Source organism: Sinocyclocheilus rhinocerous, unplaced genomic scaffold (assembly GCF_001515625.1).
Source record: "Sinocyclocheilus rhinocerous isolate Xijiao unplaced genomic scaffold, SAMN03320098_v1.1 scaffold1589, whole genome shotgun sequence".
NCBI lineage: Eukaryota > Metazoa > Chordata > Actinopteri > Cypriniformes > Cyprinidae > Sinocyclocheilus > Sinocyclocheilus rhinocerous.
The window spans coordinates 53,954-79,248 of NW_015648634.1; the positions used below are offsets into that span (position 1 = coordinate 53,954).

Here is a 25,295-nt window from a genome sequence, read left to right on the forward strand (position 1 = left end):
ATTAATTTAGTCAACTTTTAGAATTCCAAGAAATGGACTAAGGGTATCTAGATCTACGTTAGGGCATTTTCTGTGGATTAAAATCATTTTTATTATTCACATCTTTCACACAGATTGGAGTTGGGTGGTATATTTTCCTAATATTCAATTAAAGCAACAATCTGACGTTTGAGGGGGTGCAGCTCTTTTTTCTCGCTTTTAACTGCTCTGAAAATCACACTCGGCTCTCTTTGTTTGTAAAAGATTCGAAGCCGGGCTTTAAAACACGGTCCTGCGAGACAAAGTCCGTTTTTCCCCCTTCTCTGTCGGTATAAACCCGTTCGTGTTTATTTAAACGGAAAGCTTTTTCATCGCAATCCACGGAGCCGTGTTGAAAAGCAATCGGCTCACAGTACTTACGCTTCCCGCCTCACAGGATGGTGGCGCGCAGGTACAGAGGCGGGAAATCCTCTGAACCAATAATCCCGGGTAATTTTCATGGCTCGGCAGCAGCCGCCCATCTAAATTGTACAGACGTTTCCCACGCTTGCGGGCCGATTGATTTCCCTGCTGGTTGAGGTATTTGTCCGATCCAGTTCGCTCGGACAGTGCGAGAACTTCGGTTCTGACTCGAGTCATGGGTTTTTTCTCCCCGCCAACAAACCGCAGCCAGTGCGGCCGTTAAAATTACTCTGCTGAATTTGAAAATCAGCCGTTGGTTTGCGCGGCAATTAGGTCAATTAAATAACACACATCGAAGACTCGAGAAAAGCACGTCTGTTCTTTTTACTCTTAAGTTCAGAGTTTAAGTGTGTTTTAACATCACAAAAATGCTCAGACTTTCCACCATGACTGCTCCATTCTCTCTCCGTCTCGTTCCCACACTCTGATAGTGTTTTACAGGTGGCTTTTCATTCCCTGCTGATTATTTATCCTGCTTTCCTCCACAGAAGTCCTGCCAGCTCTGAAATAACGCCCGAGGCCTGTGTGTTGTCTCTGACAACAACTGATCATTAGTCTGAAATACAGCCATGGCCTTTGAAACCAGCTCAGCTCCTTCATTGAGTTCTAGTAGGTTTAGTCATTCACGGGATTTGTGTACTGGAAAACGCTCAAAAGTCAGACATGACCGATGGATTTTGAGGACGCTTCATGATTTTCCAGGATGGCTGTGCCGAACCGCTTTTTTTGTTTTGGCATGTGGTGTACCGAAAGTCGCCGAAACGCAATCCAAACTCGAAACTACTCAACATTGGCTGGTGTTGTCACACCTACGAGTGTTTCAGCTGAAATCTTTGAGAAAACGTTATATGTTGCTCGGAAACAAAACACCAGACATCTAAAAAAGATGTCACACTTCCATTATGAATCAGATGTTCCTAAAATTAAGAATAACAATAGATCTAAATTAGATTATAGTCAGTCCAGAGCTGATTTTCTGGTGCTGATATGATTGATGTAAACATGTTTGAGTCGAATGTGAGGAGCTGCAACTAAAACCCATTTTGTTAAATCTAAAACCAAATTGAAGAAAGATTATAGACCCTACAGTAAGAATAGCTTTAAAATAGCATAGTCGTTTGGTCAATTTGATGAGAAATGTTTGAGTTCATAATGAAATCTCTGACTTTTGATCGCAAGCTTTAGTTATCTTGGCAAATTATGGCAGTTCTAGTATTCTTGATGTGTAAATACTATGGTAATCTATTATCATGGCATTACATCTGACAGCACCTCTGTAGCACGGTATAGTTTACTAATGCAACATGAGATATTGTTGAGATCTCTTTTGAAACTAAAGGAGAAACGTGAGATTAGTGGGGTCTTTTTCTCAGGAGAAGTATCCGAGAAGTAGGAGACTAGCAAAGGTCTTCATTTTTATTTTGCTGATGCAACGCAGTGAATCACATGGGCTTGTAGGAGCTTTAATGTGATAGGATGATTTTCTGAAGCTAATATATGATTGATGCACATGTCTTTGAGCCGAATGTGAGGCACTGCAACAAACTCATTTTTGGTAAACTAAAACCAAATGAAAGAAAGACTATAGACCGTAATGAGTTACTAGTCAAAATACAGTAATAATACAGTACACTCTTAAAAATAAAGGTGCTTCACGATGCCATAGAAGAAACTTTTTGTCTAAATGGTTCCATAAAGAACCTTTAACATCTGAAGAACCTTTCTGTTTCACAAAAGGTTCTTTGTGGCAAAAGAAGGTTCTTCAGATTATACAAAGCTAAGAAAGAGATGGTTCTTTAAAGAACCATCTCTTTCTTAGCTTTGTATAATCTGAAGAACCTTCTTTTGCCACAAAGAACCTTTTGTGAAACAGAAAGGTTCTTCAGATGTTAAAGGTTCTTTATGGAACCATTTAGACAAAAAGTTTCTTCTATGGCATCGCTTGAAGAACCTTTTGAAGCACCTTTATTTTTAAGAGTGTATAATACTTTAAAATATCATGAAAACCAGATTAGATCATTTGGCCATTGAACAATTTGATGAGAAATGTTTGAGTTCATAATTAATTTTGATCACAAAAATGAGTTATCTTGGCAAATCTGGTCTGAACATCATGAGATATTGTTGAGGTCTCTTTTGAAAGAGGAGACACATTTGAGAAGCAATAGACTCTCCGTTTTTATTTCACTGATGCAACACAGTTAATAATCTGGGCTATTAGGAGCTCTAATGTGATCGTCAGATTGATTTTTTTGGAGCAAATGTGTGGTTTATTATAAATGTCATTGAGTCTAGTGTGTGTGTGTGGTCTGACCGTACCGCGTTCCCAGCGCTCTTACATGGCTTTAAACTCATCAGATCTGAGGGGGGTCACTTTACTGACTCGATCCTGATTCACGTGTGTACTGATGTGTGTACGGAGCCTCCGAGGGGGACAATCTGCTGGTATGTTATCCTGAAATGATCCCAAAATGAGCAAATAGTTCTTGTAGCCTATAAAAGTTGTGAGAGCTGCTGGAAAGTGGGAAAAGTGAGTAAATGCCAGCAGTGCGAAGCTCCATCCGTACGGCTGATCTCAGCCTTCATTAACTGCTGTAAGCTGCTTGTGTGACTTTCATCAAAGGCAAACAAATAAATGTCAGAGAAATTGAATTAATTCCCAGCATGCCAAGTGCCAAAGACCCCCACTGCCATGGAAAAGTTGAATGTTGATGCTCTGGGTTTTGGTGTCTTGGAGAAAGAGGGACCTGGGCAATGGTCCTCTGGCTTTTCTACTAGCAAACCCTATTTCTAATGCATAAGAACTCAGGAAAAGCCAGAGACAAATGCATGACTTTTTGGGGCTTTCGTATGTTTGGAAATAAATATGCACATACAAAATATAAAATATTTTTAATGCATGTAGCTAGAGAATAGCTAGAGACAAATGCATGGCTTTTTTTTTTTGGTTTTCTATTATAAATAAATTAAATATTATATATTTCTAATGCATGTAACTTGAGAAAAGCCAAATGCATGGCTTTTATGGGCTTCTGTATGTTTAACAATTAATTAATTAATCAAATATATTTCTAATGCATATAACTCGAGAAAAGCCAGAGACAAATGCATGGCTTTTATGGACGTTCATATGTTAATAAATAAAGAAAGAAAGAAAAGCAAGAGACAAATGCACGGCTTTTGTGGGCTTCCATGTGTTTGTTAAATAAGTATAAAAAATAAATAAAAATATAAATGTATTTTATATCATTTAAAAATATATTTTTAATGTAATACATTTTTGCAATTCCGTTTGGTGAAATTATTGTTGTTTTGTGAATTAGGTCAGAAACATAGTCTGTGTAAGTACGTGTCGGACCACAGTTTATAACACAACTGAATTATGCACTGAATTCTCAGAAGTATACACAGAGGAATAGCACATAAAGTGACTTCTACAGTCAGTTTTCTTTCAGATCAAGTGTCACGGCAGAGCAACAGTCTGAAGAGAATCTTGCTGAGCAAGTTAGTTAAAGTCAAGCTGTTGACATGTTTATAGAAGCTACCTGAAAAATAACACATCTGGTTTAAGGGTACAAACATTTGCAGGAAACTCTATCGCCCCCTTGAGGACTGAGGTTTGCTGTCGCCACAGCAGCTCAAGAACACACATTAAGTGCATTTAAGTCAACCGCCAAGTGTTCGCGTGCTCGCACAAAGTGCTTTTGGCCTTAATCAGCGATTTGTATTTCCACACAACTCTGAAAATCAATGGGCGAGCGGATGGACTGCAGTTCAAACGCCGTCCATTCATTACGGCCTGATTTCCAGAAGCTTTTTCCACACATTTTTGAGTGTGCTTCCCCGTGGAATGGTTTTCCTGTCTGCACGGGTGCAACATCAGACTCAAGTGGCCGAAAGTGAGCCAGACGCCTGGAGCTTTCCTTGTTCACACACACACACACACACACACACACACACACACACTCACTCACTCACTCACTCACTCACTCACTGGACCTCAAAAATGTCCCCACAAGGTCAAAATTTACTAGTATTACTATCCTTGTGGGGACATTTGGTCCCCATAACGTGATAAATACCAGGTACACACACACACACACACACACTCACACACACATTTTGTGTTTCCATGTTTTATGGGGACATTCCATAGGCGTAATGGTTTTTTTATACTGTACAAACTGTATGTGCTATTGCCCTGCACCAACCCTACCCCTAAACCTACCCCTTTCAGGAAACTTTGTGCATTTTTACTTTCTCAAAAAAACTCATTCTGTATGATTTATAAGCTTGTTTCCTCATGGGGACCTCAAAAATGTCCCCACAAGGTCAAAATTTACTAGTATTACTATCCTTGTGGGGACATTTGGTCCCCATAACGTGATAAATACCAGGTACACACACACACACACACACGTCTGGTTTGCTATCCTTGTGGGGACTCTACATAGGCGTAATGCTTTTTCTACTGTTCAGACCGTATATTCTATTGCCCTACACCTACCCTACCCCTAAACCTACCCCTCACAGGAAACTTTCTGCATTTTTAGATTTTCAAAAAACTTCATTCTGTGTGATTTATAAGCTTGTTTACCCATGGTGACCTCAATTTAGGTCCCCACCGTGACACGAGTCCCCATGAGTCTGTGTGTAGCCAGGTTTAAGTCCCCACCAGGATATATAAACCAGTACACACACACACAAACACAAACACAAACACACACACAAACACAAACACAAACACACACACACACAGAAAGAGAGCTCAACACAGCACAGGTCTTCCTCTCTAACGTCGCTCTGGGACTCCCTGAGGTCCCGTCCTCCAGAGGTGGGTCCAGGCTGTATGCGTGTCCCTACACAAATCACTCACTCACTCTCTCTCACACACACACACACACACACACACAAATATCCCCCACACTGCAGGAAATGGTCAGATGTTTAATTCATTCAGTACAGGTTTTTTTTCTCTCTCTCTCTCAGTGCAAAACAACAAGAGTTCTTCTCTAACTTGTGCTGGTCGTGTACAGATGCTTCTGTGGTTTTGAAGGGAGGCGCTGGAGGCTGATATGAGGATGATGATGATGTGGGGCTCGTCCAGGTCAGCAGCAAAGAAACCCAAAATAAACCCAAATACAAAAGCTCGGCTCCAAAACCTAGTGAGCAGCATCTTAACTGAAACAGAAACTCTGTGCACAAAACAGTGAAGTGCACAGGAGAATCAACTGACAGTTGAGTTTGACATGCTAAATAGCATAAAAATATGTAACTTGTACGAATATTGGGTACTTATTGCATGAAATATATTTAAATAGACATTTCTCTTAATTCTGTGGAAGTTTGTTTCCGCCACGGGATAAAAAAATAAAAAAGGTAATTGTGACTTTTTATTTCACAATTCTGACTTTTTTTTCTTTCTTGCAATTCTCTGGAAAAAAAAGTAAGAATTGCAGGATATAAACTCAGAATTCGGATTTTGTTTTCTCTCAGAATTGTGAGAATACAAAGTCAAAATTGCAAGAAAAAATTGTGAGACTAAAATCATGATATTAAAATGTCACAATTACCACAATTTTGATCTTCAATCAAAAAAAAAGAAGGTCCAACCATTTAAGATTATACAGTTTTAATAATCTATTAAACTATTTAATTTGACACATATTTGTCAGTCATGTATAAATGAAACAGGTCAGATGTCTGTAACAGTAACAAATAAATGCAAATAGTTAATAATTAATTATATCATGATTTTGTGAAGTCAGAAATCTGACCTGTTTCTTTTATGTATGATTGACAAATATGCATCACATTAAGTTCATGAGTACCTGTGTAACTGTGTAATCCAAATGGATGGAAATTTTACATGCAATTCAAATCTTCAATTTAGGCCTTAAATATGTTTTTGAATGTTGCTGATTGTTTTCAGTGAGCTTTTCCTAATGCATTCTGTGATTGCATTATCGAAGCTGCTCTCGTATTCGGCCAAAATGATGAACTGTGAATGAATCTGTGCTCCCTTCAGATGCTGTCTAGTTAGGCAGCTCACTAGGTTTTGGGACAGAGTCACAGAAACATGGATGCCAAAGCTGTTGAACATACATTGAATCAGAATGTGGGCAAACACAAGCATGACTATTGTCTTCATTCAACTCAACCACAAAATACGTCCATTAACAAAACGACTTGTATATATATTTCTATATTTATATATCTAAAGTGCATTATAGTACAAAAATATAGAAGGTCAGCAGCACCTTGATACCTTTACAAAATAAATACACCATTCAAACAAAATAAATTACAGGAATTCTGACACCGTAATAGAGGCATAGTCCTAAAAAAAGAATAAAAAGGACAACTAAAAAAGAAACAAAGCAAAGTATTCACAAGAATCCGAATGTGTGGCTCCGTGGAGCTGTAATAATACTTTAGCAGTATCGTTATTTGTCTTTGTCATTGTTCGGGCGCATTGTAATATTTACAGACAATAAATATTTTCCTCTCACGTTTACATGAACATTTAGGTGTCCATTTCAAATGTCCTCACGGATCTGAAAGAGAAAAGAGAAAATGAGATTGATTTAAAATCAGCAGCAGTAGTTCACGTCAGCATTTGTTCAGCTAAATTTGAAGTAAACAGTGATATTTTAGCATTAATGATATTATTTGTGAAAATTTTGATAATATTAGATTTTATGTTTTCTGTTTTCATTTTAGTTAACATTTTAGTAATTTTATTGTGTGGTTTTGTGATTTTATTCGTTTTTTTTTATTTTTTAAATATGTCTACATATTTTTATTATTTTTTATTAATTGATCAATTGAATTTTTTTAGTACTTCAAATGATACTAAATTAGAAATGTTAATAATGAATATTTCTATATTTTATGTTTATTTTATTTCAAGTAACAATTTTTTGTTTGTTTTTTAGTTGTTTTTTATTTATTTTACTTGATTATTTTTTATTTATTTGATATACTATTATAGGATTTGTTAATATTTTAAATTAGAGTTTTTGTATACTTTCTGTTTTCACTTTAATTTTAAATTTTTAGTAGGCCTAATTTTGTTGTCTTTTTATATTACTTTTTAAAAATAGTTATATTTTATATTATTTATATATTTTATTTTGAAGTTTTAGTTTATCCTGCAATGAATTCATGAGTCATCACTCAATTTTCACACACACACACACACACACACTCACACACTCACTCACACACACACACACTCACGCACACACACACACACTCACGCACACACACACACACTCACGCACACACACACACACTCACGCACACACACACACACTCACGCACACACACACACACTCACGCACACACACACACACTCACGCACACACACACACACTCACGCACACACACACACACTCACGCACACACACACACACTCACGCACACACACACACACTCACGCACACACACACACACTCACGCACACACACACACACTCAAACACACAAAAGTTTTAGTTGGTTAAATACTGCTGTTTATTTGTAATATTTAGTTTAATCAAATGTATTTCGTGTAAATCTATATGCTTTAATATAATAATAAACAATATTTCCTATATTATCTCAAAGCATTTTTCTCAAATTGAAAGCGTATTATCTCAAAATGAATGCTATCATAACAAAAAAACAATATCAATTACAAATTCACATAAAATCTACCTGAAAAATTTAAGAGTTTTAAGACAAAAGTGAGCTTTAATTTTCTAAATGCTAGCTTAGTTTTGTTAGTATTGAAATGCTGAGTAGTTTGAAAGGATTTACCGTTGTCAAAGACTGACAGTGTTTTAGTGCTGGATACCGCTGGCGAGCTCCTGCAGCGATCGAGCCCTCCTCTTCCTCTTCTCCCCCTCCCTCCTCTTCCCCGCGCGGCCTTTCTTCTTCCTCTTGCCGATGGCCTTCAGCGTGCTCTCCTTGTACGTCTGGGACTTGTTGGTTTCCTGCGGGAGGTTGGTTCCCTCCTCGTCCTCCAGACGGAAGCTGATCGGCAGGTTCTTGGTGCCTCCGGCGGGTTTAGGGTGGGCGGTTCCAGTTCCTATGGACACACCCACTCCCATCGGCATGGCAACCGTGAGGCCGCCGCCCCCTCCGCTGCTGGCCATGCCGCCTCTGGGCTGCGGGACGTCCCGGATCTCGGCCGTGTGAACTTCATGCAGCAGCTCCTGCAGCCACATGCGCCTCTTGAAGTCCTGCAGCGTCCGGCCCTTATCATGCATCAGCTGAGCATGAGTCACGGAACGCCTCCTGAAACAGACAAGAGCGATCAGATGTCAGAATTGGCCTCCGTCGCATTTATATTTATGCATCTGACAACTCAAAAACACTGCTTCATTCAAATGAAAACATAAATCTATACAATAAAAACAACTTTTTCACAACCCAATCTATTCCCAATTAAATATCCTAAATACTTGTCAGAATACAGAAGTAAAATGTATTGCAAACTGTGTTTTTATTATTTTGTTTTAATTCTCCCACAAAATAAACAACCTGCCAAAAGCAATCAATGCAATAACAGCAGCAAACAAAACTAACACACAAGCAAACAATAATATAGAATATAGAATAATAACATTAAATTCCAGTTCACTTAAAAAAAATTAAAATAAAAGAATATGTATATATATATATATATATAAACCCTCATCCAACACCTCGCTGGTGCCATATTCACCCGCCTCCGCTTCCAGATCCTGCATCAAACCCAAACAAACCACCAGGAGTACTGATGTGAAGCTCTGTCAGCCAGCGCACGGGGCCCTTTCTGACGTGCCTCCATTTTTAAACATAGTACATCAAATCTGTCACGATCCGAAAGCGGCAACAGCCAATAATCACAGGTTTAGCTGATGAAACGGAGCTTACGCACTCAGTGCAATAACTCTAATTAATGGTGCCATTGTGTCTCGGCTTAAATCATTTGGAGGTCCGTCCTGTCAGCCGTACGGCTCTCTGCTACCGGATGCTCGGCTCCATCCAAATGTCTTGAAACAATTACACATATCTCACAGCTGAAGTAAAGCATAATTCAGTGCTGTTTGAAAATATCCAGCAGTCGCTCGGGTTCAAATGCACACAGCGGCGTGAACACAAGGCGGCGGCAGAGGGCCTCAAACCCTGGTCAGATCAGGACACCGAATCAGCAAACAGCACGTCACCAAAGACTTTCACTCGAGAATGATGACTAGGACTGAAAGAACTAATAAAAACACTCATAATGAAAATAGTAAAAAAATGTCAATTCAAATTTGTATTATCATTTCGTTTGGTCTGCGCCAAAAAAAAAAAAGCTTTTTTAAAGAAAAACATGTTATCTCTTCATATTCCATTTGTATTTATCCACATTATTTTTAGCGCAACAGAATATACATATAAATGAACATAAATTATTTTAATCAATTTAAATTATAAATTTATAATAACGTAATAATACTATTTAATTTTATATATAAATATAATTTTATATATATATATATATATATATATATATACATACATACATATATATACACACATGTATATATACATATACTGTATATACTTCCATTTTTTCCCCCACCGTATATTGCGCTGCTTTATATTGTATTGCAAACTGGTATTTGTTATTATTATTTTACTTGATATATTATTTTACTTTAAATATACTGTTTACTACACTGTTATTCTTCTGGTTATTTACTTATGACGTCTAATGAATCTGAAGTCTTGCACAATCACAGAAAACAACTTACAGGTGCTAAAAATAAATAAAAAATTATAGGTGCTAAAAAATAAAATTGCTCTTTTTACCCCATTAACCGTTTAATCCAAGAGATAATTGACAGATTAAATGATTATCAATATAGTTGTTAGTTGCAGCCTTGATGTCTAGGAGCACGAATTAGAATCAACAGAAGTGCATTTCCATGCGTCTCCCGGCAGAAATCTCCAGACTGATTGTGCTTCTGTTTGATCAGGTAAATAATGCTCCGTTCTTCATCTTCTGGAGCATCTGAACCCGCCGCGCACAAACGGCCCTTGTTTCCAGGCTGGTTAAACTCATCCGTGAGATCATTCGTTGCCAGGCTGTGGAACGATGAGTTTTCCTTTCTTTGGAAAGTAGCTTTATTCCTCTCTGGTGGCTCCTAAATAACACTGCGCCTCCTGGCAGCTTGTGTTCTCCTCTCCTCTGTCACCTCTTATTATTTTCTGAATGTACTGGGACAGATTCACGAGCGAGGAACGTCCTGAGGGAGCAAAACTTTCCCATAAAAACCCAAACGCCAGTTTCTGTGCGTCTGTAGACAATGAAGAAAACTTCAGCTTGGGACAGACGCTCACACCATATCTATCATCCATCTGTCTATTATCTATCCATCCATCCATCTATCGGTTATGCTCAATAAAGGTTGACTGGTGAACATGTTATGAGGTTTATGTAAGAATGTAGAAACTGATTCAAACAGGTTTCAGAAATCTCTTTGTACTCTATTTTAGTTGACTTTAAACACTACACGAGGAGCATTAGAGAGAGCGGCAGAGAAAACTCTTAGCGTGGCATCCTTCCAGCTGTGCCTTTTTAGCATACCTGAAGATAATTGCTGCTTTGTGCTGCTGTAATTAAAAAAAAACAGGCCGAGAGAGAGAGAGAGAGACCTGCTTTCATCCTCATCTGCGATGCATGCGGTCTGAAAGAGATCTCCGGCTCCGTGCGTTTCATCTTCGCAGGCGCAGCTGGCTCGGGTTCAAGTCAAACTCCAGTAGGAGGCATTGTCCTGGACGGCAGATGGACTTGTCAGCATTAGCTAGTTATAACGGGTGAACGCCCTTTCTGAAGTGCTGTGAGATCACTGCGACAAAAGCGCTAAAGTGGGTGCTGCTGAAAGAAGAACTTGTGTTGTTTGGCCACCGGCTGGATTTATGAGATACTTTGTTTCTTTCGAACAAAGCGCAGCTCATCCTAGGAGAGATTTAATCAGAGCGACAGGCCAAAACTGACACCGAACTTAAGGCCTAACCCTGTTATGCTCACTAACACATTGACATTTACTTGCTTACTGATCAGAAATCATCATGTGTTTTTAAACCTGGTGGCAAAAAGGTGCATTTTGTATGAATTACAGTAGCAACCATACACTTCACCTCATTTTATACAGCAACTGTCAAATCAAGTGAATAATAGTTTTAATAACTAATTCATCTGTGGCCGCTGTCTTCTTACTATACTTACTATATACTAACACATTTACCTAAATAACTAAATAAAGGCAAACAATAGACTTATACTGCACTATATAAAGCAAATAATTTAACTTTAAATGAAAGCCTTTTGTTAATATATTTATTTAGCAGATGCTTTATCCAAAGTGACTTGCAAATCATGGACATTGCAATTACAGTGCACAATTAAAGCATTATTTGCTTTCTTTTTGAATATTGTTGTGTGCATATCGCAAATGTTTCTAATGCAAACCCACAAAAACATGCTACAATGTGCACAAAACATCACAGTCATTGCATTGGCATCTCAAATCACCCTATAGAGGATCAAAAGCGTTTACTGCATTTATATAAAGCAACTAATTTAACTCTAAATAAAAGCTTTTTGTTTTCATATTTGCATTTTCATTTATTCATTTAGCTGATGCTTTTATCCATGCACAAATCAGGGACATTGCAATTGCATTGCATTATTAAAACATTATGTGCTGTATTTTTGTTTATGTGCATATAGCTAATGTTTCTAAAGTAAACCCACCCAAACATGCACAAAAAGTCAAAGTCATTGCATTAGAGGATCAAAAGCAAAGTGTGTGTGTGTGTGTGTGTGTGTCTGGCACAAGCTGCACAACAACTAGTAGACGACGGGCGAACGATGCCTCACACAAGCTCACATCATTAAAAGCCGATATGAAGTAAGGGAGGTCCATCGCAGACAGCGGGGGGATCGCGGCTTTCCAAATGTCAGTGGAAGCATGTTTTGCATTCTGGGCCCTGCTGAGGGGTTCACAGGACATAAAAGTGCATTTGCTCGGCTCGGCATAATATACTCCAGCGGGAGAGGCCCATTTGACTTGGGCTGCGGCCGAACTTTGCATCAGCAATCTCTCTCTCGCTCTACGCCTCTCTCTCGTGCCTCGCTATCAGGACTGCGTCTGCAGACGTCTGTCACAAAAGCTCTCTGTGCATGCAGCAGGTGGCCCGCCGAGCATCTGGGCCCTAGAGCCCCGCGTCCCGCTCGCCCTCAACCCCTGAGCAAACACGCAGGTGGGCGCAGACTATCAAAACACCTCCCAGCACGATCAACAAACCGGAGCATTTTCCAGCACATCACAGCCAAACGCCACACACACAACAACAATCACTAGATTTATACATTCACTTCAGAACATGCACACGTGCAATGCAATAGCTGGTTGCTTCTTGTTTGGCATGAAAAGAGTCCATCCTGTGATAGTCTCTAGATAAGCTTGGATAACTAATTCAGTTACATTTTTACCCATTTTATTATCTGCCAGGTGAAAATTGAGAGTTTGATCACTTAGTAAAGTACTAGCACACCTGGAGCTGAATAATGACATTATTGTCATTATTGAATATTGAAGTGAATTGATTCAACTCTGAAATGAATTGAACAATAATTGAATTTGTTTCATAATTGTTGAATTTTACAACAATGGCACTGGAACACTGTTATTGAACTGAACTGAATTAACATTGAACTAAACTGAATTGAATAACAATACCATTGCGCTCTAAAATTTAATTTGTTTCATAATTGATGAATTTTTCAACATTGACACTGTTTTTTAACTGAACTGAATCACTGGACTGAATTAAGCTGAATAATGTCTTTTGTAGAGCTGCTTTATAGCAGAATAGAATTTGTTTCACAATTGATGAATTTTACAACATTGACACTGTTATTGAGCTGAATTGAATTAGTGTTGAAATAAACTGTGCTGAATAATGACACATTGACGTCAGTGACGTCATTGATCTGAATTTAATCAATATTGAACTAAATTGAGACACTATTGTCTTCTGAAACTGAATGTTTCATAATTGATGAATTTTACATTGACACTGTTTTTAAACTGAATTGAAACAACACTGAATATGAACTGAGTTGAATAATGACACTATTGTCTTTTGAAATTGAATTTGTTTCATAATTGATGAATTTTGCAACATTGACAGTGTTTTTGAACCAAAATGAATAAACATTGAACTGAATTGAGGTGAATAACGACACTATTGTCTTCTGTAGAGCAGCTTTAAAGCAGAATTGAATTTGTTTAATAATTGATTAATTTTATAGCATTGACACTGTTATTGAACTGAATTTAATCAATATTGAAATAAACTGAGCGGAATAAAGACACTATTGTCTTAGAAATTGAATTTGTTTCATAATTGATTAGTTTTGCAACATTAACACTATTATTCTCCTGTTTATTACCATGAAGCTGCATTGAAACAGTCTATACTGTATAAAGCGCCATATAAATAAAAGTGACTTCTCTTCAAAAAGACACGTCTATTGCACAAACGGTGCAGATGAGTCGTAAGCTCAAGTTTAATACTCACGAGTTAGAGGTTTGTTCAATTCACTAACTCTAAGAGCAACAGTAACATTTACGCTTTAGCAAAACATTTTGGTATTTATGCCACAAAAATCAGCACAGACACTTACATTCGGCTGCTGAGGGCATCGATGGGCCTGCCGTGGTGCGGAACAGGAGAACACAGTAAGAACAGAGCAAAGAACCACTGCTGCAGAACCCGTCTAGAGCACAACGTCCTCATCCTCACTGGACCTGAGCAAGCACACACACACACACACACACACACACACACTACATCCATGAAGATCAGCTCACCTAAGGTATGATATGCATGTTCTGTTCACTTCTCTAAAGTGTAATTGAACTCTTTCTTGTGATGTTAAAGGTGAATTTGTTCAATCATACAGTGCAGTCTTTAAATGACTAAATACACACCACACGCGTGGTGAAGATTTATTTATATACTCCTCGAGTATTTATTTATTTATTCAATATTGTAATTCTTGAATGTTGTAAATCTTGAATGCTTTGGAGCACAGACTTAAGTTTGGTATCTTTTTAGTGAAGACACATGGCAGATTATTGCTGAAGTGAAAAAGTTAAAAAAAGTAAAAAACCATTTTTTTTTAAAGTTCATGAAAATTGCACAAAAATACTATTTTCAAATTTTATATGAAATATATATTTCCCGAAACTGTGAGAAAATCAACGCCATGAATCGAAACAAGTTGTGTACCAAATTTGAGGTTGATATCTCAAAAAATAAGATTGAGTAAGATTTAGTTTGGGCGCAGTACCAAACGATTCCACTAGATGAAATTAATTTCCCATTCATTTCCAATCCGGTCATTTTTGACTGCGAGGTGACTATTTTATGCAGGGTCATTTAACCTTTTTGAATCATGTATATGATTTTTTTTGTGTGTGTGTGTGTTCACACAGCAAGTGACAAGAAAAACTTCCAAAAAATCCAAAAAATTCTAAAAAAACAAAACATAAAATCTTTTGGTCAAAAAATGACCAGAGAGCACCAGAGGGTATAAGAACAATTTTTTTTTACAATTAATTTTAATATCCTTTTTCCACTATAAAGAACCTTTTGTGCAATGCAAATGCTCCAGGGTTCTTCACAGAACCATCAATGCCAATAAAGAAGCTTATTTTAAGCGTCTACATGAGGAGTGTTGCTGAAGACGAGATGGCAGCTTTAACTTAAACCAGTTCAACATGTTGGAGAGAAAAGCCGCATTCCAGCAAGTCCTCTGAGCCACAACAAAAGCCCATGATGAGCAACAGGAGAGAAACGTACTCACAATGATGCCTGTGTCTCCGTCTCTTCTGTCCTGTCAGACAGAGCGTGAGTCTCCTCAAAGTTTCCAGGCTGCGATCAAACACAAACAAACAAATCAATGAGCGCTGCGGTCGGTCCAGGTGAACGCGTCCTTCAGCATTACGTCCTTCACTTTCTCTGAGATGATCTTGTCTGAAGTAACAAGACCACAGCAAAAGCAACGAGAGCAACGGGAATCCAATGTGAGGTGAACGAGTGTGTGTTTTCCAGGTGGTCTGTCCTGCACTGACTGACTCCGCTCTGTTATAGAGGAGTCAGATGAACCCAGCAACACTGTGATGGGAAAGTTTCAGAACTGTCTGTGCAGGTTGAGAGAGAGAGAGAGAGAGGTAAAACAGCAAGTGGGAGGAGACGGCTGGGAGTCCTAACAAAGACTCTGCCCGTATATAAGGAGTCAACTCTTCTGTTTACATGAGAGAGAGACAGATGTGGCAAGAAGAGTACTTTCAGAAATTCAGGCCATTTTTTTCTGATTAAAAAGTCCTAAGAAGTGAGTAAATCCCAATCACATGCACATAATTCAGTCATACTTCATTATCATTAGATAACATATTAAAGCAAGCGGCAATTATTTTTAAGTCGACATCAAATAAATTAGTGGATGTTATTCTTAAAACATATCTGACTTAAACATCAGCATAATCTGAAACGACTTTTCGGTTGATATCATATTAGAGTGATTTCTGAAGGACACTGAAGACTGGAGTAATGATGCTGAAAATTCAACTTTGATCACAGCAATAAATGACATTTTATGATATATTCTCAGAGAAAACAGATGTTTTAAATTGTAGTAATTTTTCACAATTTTGTTGTTTTTACTGCATTTTTTTATCCAATAAATGCAGCCTTGGTGAACAGAAGAAATGTAAAAAAAAAAACATACTTATTCCAAACTTAGTTTATATCCACTAAAAGTCACTAAAACATCAGTCATTGAGGAAAAATGATAAATATATATTTTTTCCTATTTAATTATATTAAAATAGAATTAATGCAATGACCTAATAGCTCTAATAATGATAATGAAGCCAGTCAACTTTCTATAACCATCATTCAAATTAGTCACTTTTATAAGTTCTAAAATGTTTTGATGTTGTAAATAAAACAAATGTTGGAGTATGTTTTACAAGAAAACACTATTTCAGTCTTTCAGCTGCAAAATGTTATGTTTAATTCAGTGTTACTTATTTGTGAAATTTACTAGCAATTTCTGAGTGAAAACTGTTTCAAAGAAATCCTTCACCAACTTTTTTCAGTTTAGTCCGAAAACAACTTTTTTTCCTTCTTAACAATATTAAACAAGTCTCCTGAAGAGCAGTTACTCTGAGCAATATCTTTATCCTCTAGGTTTGTGATGTAGTTTGGCAGCTGGTGCAGGTGTGTGTGTGTGTGTGTGTGTGAGTGTGTGTGTGTGTGTGTGTGTGTGTGTGTGTGAGTGTGTGAGTGTAGTCCTCAAGTTTAACAGGTTAGCTGAGGAAGACCACTACACTTAAAGGGATAGTTCATCCAAAAATAAGAACTCACCCTCAAGTTGTTTCAAACCTGTATGAGTTTCTTATTTCGGCTGAACACAAAAGAAGATATTTTGAAGAATGTTGGTATCCAAACTGTTGGACTGTATGGATGTCAGTGGCGACGTACCTTTTTTGGCTAGCGTCAACTGCCTGCTTTCAGTCTTTCTTCCTAGTTTAATTAGTAACGTCTAATATCATAAACTCATTAAGAAGCAGCAATAATCCAGGTGAATTGAGGTCTGCTGCAGAATTGGTATATTTTCCATACATTTAATAAAAATTCATAGATTGATAAATATGGACTTCCTCTAACACTCTCAAATCTTATTATTATTGTTAAAACTAAAACCATAAAAAAACATTAAAATAAGATAATATGTTAAAAATAAAAATTTAATAAACTGAATTAAAAAAACTCTAAATAAATATTTTATTTCATCTACAGGCAACATTTCTCATTTTTGTTTAATTTAATTTGAAGTACTAAAAAAACTAAAATAATCTAAACTAATAAATAAAAATGAATAAATACTATGAAAACATATGCAAACAAAAATATATAAACAACTAAAAATGTCAAAATTACTAAAACTTTAAAGTGAAAACAAAATATAAAAATAGAATCTAATCAAAAATATTAACAAACTAAAAAAAGTAAAATAACTAATTCATATGTGATTTTTCAAACTTTGCATATCAAGAAGCATCACGTCAAGTTTGACAGCAAATTAGTTATTAGTTCTCCCACATCTGCCACAAATTGTGATCGTTCTTTCGTTTGTTTTTGACCATAGAAGACAGAAAGTCTTAAAGGTTCAGAATGACACGAATGCAAATGATTACACTGTAAAAAAAAATCCGTAAAATTTACGGTAAAAAACCGGCAGCTGTGGTTGCCGGAATTTTACCGTAAAAAATACGGTAGCAACGTTTTAGGTTTTACGGTTTTAACTTAAATTTACAGTTAAATACCGTAATTTCATTAACTGATATAATGTTAATATACCAACCTATTGAAGTACTAAAATCTGTTTTGTACCTTTGTAATACACGGATAACCACCAAATGCAGGAGGTGATGAGAAAGTCACATGATGAAACAAAGCCCATCACAAGCAGCTTTTAAATAATAACATATATAGAAGGTACACAATGTCATTCACACAAACACTAAACACAATCATGGTAACACACGACTCTTAAATAATGCAATAATGCATTCATTAAACAACAGAAGATGTAACATAAACCCAAATGTACATAACTGATAACAAACATGACAAAACTATTAAGAAACTGTAATGTAACGCAGGGAATTCTGGGAATGTCATTGTTATTCACTGTAAATTATACAGTCTTTTTCACTTCCAAAAACGGTATACTACCGTAAAATTACATGTAATGTCCAATACAGTTTTTCACCGTATATAGTAGGGGAATTTACCGTTAACCATTTAACAGGTTTTTACTGTAGCATTTTTACAGTCTTTTACCGTTAAATTCACGGTCATTTTTTATACTTGTGAGTGCAGGATAATGGTTAAAAAAGATCTGTATTTATTAATATGACTCTATTGGTGTGCTATTTTCGTCTGTGGACGCTGGCAGTTTTTAGGCATTAATTCAAATGTCCATCCGCCTGTCACATCTGCACTCATCGGACGTCCTCTTTACCAAGAAGCGAGACTCATTACGGCTTCTCTGCAGATTAATTGATTTTCACAGCTGTCTTTTACATTAGTGTTCGTCCCGTCCACAGACTGACGCAGAGAACCCAAGGAATTCCTCCCAGCTGATGTGTTCGGTGTGTTACTCATCCAGAACAAGCCTCTTCTCGTCTCTGTCTCTCTATCTATCCTGTAGCTGCTCTAATTCCTCATCATCTCACTAATTAAATCAACTACAATTCTCACATCCTCTCGCTAATGAACCATTAATGCACTCAACACAGATGTCTAGAACAAATAGAGCGCTGCAATGATCACATGTATTTTTGTAGGCCAACTCAGAAGTAAAAAGCTAAACGAGGTCACATGACTTCAACATCACCACCATTAAGCTCCGTCAACTCTTTCGGTCTTAATTCATGAACATTTTCCTTGAAAGTCTGAGTTGGAATAGCTTGCTAGAGTGTGATTATAAACACAATGAGGCTGTGAAAGTGACTATTGAGTAAATCAGTTTCCAAGCTAACAGGGAATGTTCTCAGAACGTTCTCCCAGTAACGTTAATAGAATGTTTGTTCAAAGTTATCTGGTCTTTAGTAATGTCCTCAAAACATTAGCATAGAAACAGGAACGTTTTTCTGAAACATTTTAGCTCATGTAACATTTTTTTAAATGTAACTGCTTGTTTCGGAATGTTCAGAGAAACAGTTAAAAGTAACATTCCAGTAATGTTTGAAAAGAATGGAATGTTCGCTTAACATGCGTAATAATAACCAAGAAAATCTTTAAATCTTCAGAGAACATTCAGAAATAACGTTGTTATAACTAAATTCAAACGTTAGAAAAACGTTCTTTGGACATATTTTTATTAGATGGGTCAATAGTCTCATTTAGCCACTTGCTAGCAACCACCTTTTTCAAGACAAGCAAAAATCTTGAAAAAATACAGTGGGGTATTACTGATGAATTTTATGTTGTAGAATGAAAAATGAATATATCTTGAGCTTATTTCAGGAATTTAGCTAAAAATCCATTCCAAAAACAATAAATTGAGGGAGCTGGAAGTGCTAAAATGCAACTCGTTTCCAAGTTTTCATACAAATATACGTCATCTCTGCAGCACTTTATTATTATGCGGCTCTCTGGAATGCTGGATTGTGATTGGTCAGTCATGGCATTGTGCAATCAAATATTTTTGTATAAAATAAACACATTTCTCAATGAAATAGGATACAACAAGAAATGCAGAGCAGATTTTACCCAAGAGGGTAATGGAGATAGGATGATGAAAATCGTCTCTGTATGACTGGTTGGAAAAAAGCGTGATTTAAATTTTATGCTGACTTCAAATGACTTCACGCATTTATAAGAAAAAACAAATTATGTTTGTTTGCTTAACATGGTTTAAAAAAAAAGTCACAGTCACAGTGCATCATGTGTTTATGAATGCTTTCTGCACGCATATCCTTACATCATTTAGCCGAAGGCAGTGAGGAGATTTTCTCTTTGAAGATCTGTGGAATAATTTAAAGCTCAAACTGTTTACAAAATAACAAAATTACTGTCTGTTATGGTGAGCATCACTCATTGGCTGACTCTCGGCTCACTTGTGTTTAAAAGTCAACATGAAATCAAAACCGACTCTATTTACTTTCTTAATACATTTCCTAGCCTTATTCTGAATGATTCATCAGTCCACAATATATTAAAAAAAATCATTTTCAAACATGCTCCGCCTCTGAAACGCTGATGTCATCGGTCTCCGCCCCTTTGACCCCGCCCACTTTCCCACGAGCCAATCAATTCTCAACAGATGAAAGCAAGTCCTGCCCTACTTGTTTTATTTCTCACAGACGTTCGCTCAGAAATACATCAGATTACAGGATGCAAAGAGACTTTACCAAACGTTATGTAGGTATTTCTAACAAACTAATAACTGGAGTCAAGGCAGTCCGGTTTTCTCTTTGATGCTAAAAAATATAAAAGTCATCCAATTTACAAAACAACTCAATTACTGTCAGTTGAGGTGCGCGTCTGTCACTGGCTGCCGGTGACGTCATATACATAGACTGTATATAAACATGGACGTAGTGTCCGTGATGTCACCCGTAAGGTTCCTGAAGAGCGTTTTTGAAGCTCAAAGTGGGCGGAGCCGGCCGTCGCCATCTTGGCAGCGCGTCACCGCGCGTCACTCCCGGATAATCGAAAATGGGCAAAAAGGCGGGAGCTGCTTGCTGAAATCACGCCCACCTAGCTCGACGGTGGTGTCAGCAGCGGCAATCCACCTGTCACTCAAGTGGCCACGCCCTTAATTATGCAGAACTTTAAGGCTTAATTAATTTAAACGGATGAGTTATAAAAAAATTCACCCCCCTCACAGTTGTCATGAAGGGCAAAATTAGCTATATAGACCAAAACCACTTTTTGTACCAGGCTGTAAACATACTCACACACTCACTAATATAAGGGTTTCGTGTTGAGTTGGAAAAAAAGACCTCATTCGGGGACACTCTGTAGAGTATACTTTACCTGCATATAAACAGGTGAAAAAAGTCTTTCCTGGCAGGAGGCGTGAAGTGGGGACAGCGCCAGGAAAGCTGTTTTAGATTCATCCAAAATTACTGGCTTTTGGCAGCGAGCGGCATACACAAAACAAATGTTCTCTTTTAATCTTACCGCTTTTTTCCTCCGTCTCTCCCTCCCTCTCTCTCTCTCTCTCTCTCTCACGTCGTCTAATCTCTAAGGACATTTTATTAGGACGACTGTATCAGATTCAGTATTTTCTGTGTTTAATACTACTATATGGGAGCGCAACGAGAATACGGCGATTATTGACATTTACAGACTTCACAGAATCTGCCCATGAAAATGTTTCCAGATGTTTAAGTCCACACAAATTCAAAATTCACCCCATTTTCTGTCTTAATGTATCGTATTATGAACTATTAATTGGCATCTTTGCATCACATTATTGTAATATAATGCATGTCTCTCATAGCTGCTTGTATTAAAGGGACAGTTCACCAAAAATGAAAATTCTGCCATTATTTACTCACCCTCCACCTGTTTCAAACCTGTATGGCTGGCTTTCTTCTGCTGAACACAAAAGAAGATATTTTGAAGAATGTTGCTTGATGGTAGCCATTGACTTCTATAGTATTTGTTTCCATACTATGGAAGTCAATGGCTACCGTCAGCTGTCGCCAACATTCTTCAAAATATCTTCTTTTGTGTTCAACAGATGAAAGGAATGAATGCATGTTTGGAACAATTTGATGGTGAGTAAATGACAGAATTTTCATTTTTGGGTGAACTATTCCTTTAAGTTTCGGACCGATCAAGCTGGTGTGGGATGAGTTCAACCAGAAAATATCCCCCCGTCGTTCCTTGTCCCAGAATAAAATCACATTCGGCAGCATGAAGCATCTTGGCTGCATGCTTTTCTGTGGACTTCGCTCAGTTCTCTCCAGGAGTCATAAAGTATTATATCACACCATTTACTTTACGATTCAGACTCGCGCAGAACAGAATGTCAATCTGAAAAACCTTTTAATGCATGTTTTTTCATGCAGTAATTATAAGCAGAGTTTGTTTCTTGAGATTATACTGAATTAAAGCTCAGAGCTGGAGAGACGCTGCTCTGATTCTTTAATGAAGATACTTGATCTGAATATGAATATGAACTTGACAGACAAGTCCAGATGATAATACAGCGAGCGTGAAGTGTAAATAAAGCTAAATCTGTCTAAAGCCGCAGTAAATAAACACTGTCTACACAGAAATCCTAAAAAGATAGTTACATTTCTATTCAGCAAGCTATTTCTGAAACACCAAAACTAAATGAATATTTTAAAATAATAAAGATTTTAACATAATAAGTTAATAATTATAAGTAACACATTTGCATGTTCTCTGACATTGGTTAACGGTCACATGACATGCAGGCAAACAAAATAAGTGTTTTTATTTTGATTGTTGCTATTTTAAAATTATTTATTTTAATTTGACATTTTTATGATTTTTTATTATTAGTTTTTCATTAACCTCGCGAATCCCTGCAGCTCCTTCACAAACCAATGTAAGGTTTTATGCATTTAATGTGTTGTTAATAACAACAAATAGAATATGTTTTCTTTCTATTTGAATGTTTATATCAATATGATACAAGAAACTTAATGTTGTTCTGGGTTATATAGATATAGATATATTGATATAGATTTGATATAGATATATTGATATAGATTTGATATAGATATATTGATATAGATTTGATATAGATAGATATATTGATGTAGAGGAAGAGTGTCGATTTGACTTTTGATGTCAAATCATGGTAAACCTGGACAAAGTGTAAGACACTGTTGAGATCTCTTGTGAAACACTAGAGGAGATGCATCTAATAATCATGAGACTTTAGTAAATCAACTAATGTAAAAAAGCAGTGTTAAGTCGCTGGGGTATATTTGTAGCAATAGCCAACAATACATTGTATGGGTCAAAATTATAGATTTTTCTTTTATGCCAAAAATCATTAGGATATTAAGTAAAGATCATGTTCCATGAAGATATTTTGTAAATCTCCTACTGTAAATATATCAAAACTTAATTTTTGATTAGTAATATGCATTGCTAAGAACTCCATTTATACAACTTCAAAGATGATTTTCTCAATATTTAGATTTTTTTGCACCCTCAGATTCCAGATTTTCAAATAGTTGTATCTCGGCCAAATATTGTTCTATCCTAACAAAGCATACATCAATGGAAAGATTATTTATTGACACTTAAGACTGGTTTTGTGGTCCACAGTCCAGGGTCACATTTAAAGATTTCTGCAGCACATGAAGGCTCAGAGAGCTACAACGAACGCTTCTCTATGACTTCACTTTCAGATGAAACTCCTCTTTAAGATCCAGTCTGGTCTGAGAGTGAGGATCAATGCAGCGCTGATTTACTGTCATCTCTATCGCAACCCATCTCAAACACACAACAACAGCATATTTTCTGAACACAGTACGGAGAGAAGCTTTCACTGAACTTCATTAGGAATATGCACTCACACTTTTCTCATTCAACTCTACAAAGAGCAAGCGATCCACATTTTAAAGCTACATACTCTTACTCTATGACAGCTATTGACTTATTTGTGTCTGTTTTTTATTTCTCGAAACAAAATAAATTAAGGGAGACAAAGTACTTAAATGTAGAGTTGGGGTACTTGGAGATTTTGAATGCATACATTTTTCAGAGCACAGATGAATCCATGTAATGTGTAATATAAAATATAACAAAAATAAGTAACAACACAAAATTAAAAACTAGGACTCGATTCGGACTCGACTAGGTGGACTCGGACCCAACACTACTTAAATGAGACCAAACTGCAGTGTAAAATGTGAAAAAGTGAAAGTTATTGATATGATATGATCCTAAAATGATTTTGAATAAACTAATTAAAAACTCCTTTTGTCACATTAATGCATTTTTTTCATGTAATAATTATAAGCGGAGTTTGATTCTGGAGATTATACTGAATTAAAGCTCAGAGCCGCCAGAGAGACGCTTCTCTGATACTTTAATGAAGATCACAATAACAGACGAGTCGAGTCTGACGTGTAAATAAAGCTAAATCTGCAGTAAATACTGTCTAAAGATTTCAATATGACCTCAAACATTTCTCATTAAACTCCACACAGAGCCAATGAGCCACATTGTACAACTGTGTGACAACTATTGACTCATTTGTGTCTGTCTTTATTTCTACTATAAAATAAAGCAATGGAGACCAAGTTTATACTTCAATGAGATTAAACTGTGAAAAAGTGAAATTTGCTACCTGATGTCATCCTAAAATGACTTGGTGGTGAATCTACAATAGATTCAGTAATATTTTTTGAATAAACTAAATAAAAAGTCAAAAACCTCAAACTCAAACATTTCTCGTTAAACTCTACACAGAGTGAATGGTCTATGTTTTAAAGCTCTATATTCTTACTGTATGACTACTGACTGCATAACTATTGACTCATTTGTGTCTGTTTTTATTTCTTCTAACATAATAAATCAACTGAGACCAAGCTGATACTTAAACGAGACCAAACTGCAGTCAGAAAAGTGAAAAGGTTGAGTTATATTATTAAGTTAGTGCTTGCTTATGTGATGACTTGTTGGTGGATTTGATTCAGTAATTAATTAAAAATAGTACCATGTAAAGCAGATAAAGTGTGAGAACTACACGTTTATTGAGCTAAGAATGAGAAACATCTTAGCAATAAGACATTTGTTTGGAGAAACAGCTGTAACTACCAACTAAAAGAAATCAAAACATCAATATTTCACAAACAGACTGCATTAAAAGTGAAAGATAAGAAAAATACTCACTATAGTGATTCAGATGGCAGTCCACAATGCTTCCTTAACAATCCATAAGGATATTTCTTCTGCAGCTCAAAATCTTTGGGTTTATTGTCCTGAAATCGGTCTTGAGTTTGTCTCGACGGCAGGTGAAAGAGATGCTGAGCCTCAAGTCTGAAGCTGTCTGGACTCGCTGAGCTCCTCTGCTACTTCTGAAGCACTTGAACGTTCAAAATATATATATACGAGGTTCAGGGCTGCTTCTGACATCACTGAGTAGTCAACATTACCGCCTCACACACACAAGACATGCTGCATATGAAATGAGACGATGCCTCAACACACACACACACACACACACACACACACACACACATAAAG

The 25,295-nt window shown here is 36.8% G+C and overlaps 1 protein-coding gene across 1 annotated transcript; it reads right to left on the reverse strand.

Moving 5' to 3' along the window:
- Nucleotides 1-6,720: 6,720 nt before the first annotated feature.
- Nucleotides 6,721-25,093, reverse strand: pthlha (parathyroid hormone-like hormone a). Its single transcript, XM_016514767.1, has 5 exons — nt 24,942-25,093; nt 15,340-15,407; nt 14,155-14,278; nt 8,244-8,723; nt 6,721-6,998 (listed from the first exon to the last, which is right to left on the reverse strand). Exons 3-4 carry the CDS (start codon nt 14,265-14,267, stop codon nt 8,267-8,269), a joined length of 570 nt encoding a protein of 189 aa, XP_016370253.1. The 5' UTR covers nt 14,268-14,278; nt 15,340-15,407; nt 24,942-25,093; the 3' UTR covers nt 6,721-6,998; nt 8,244-8,266.
- Nucleotides 25,094-25,295: the final 202 nt, after the last annotated feature.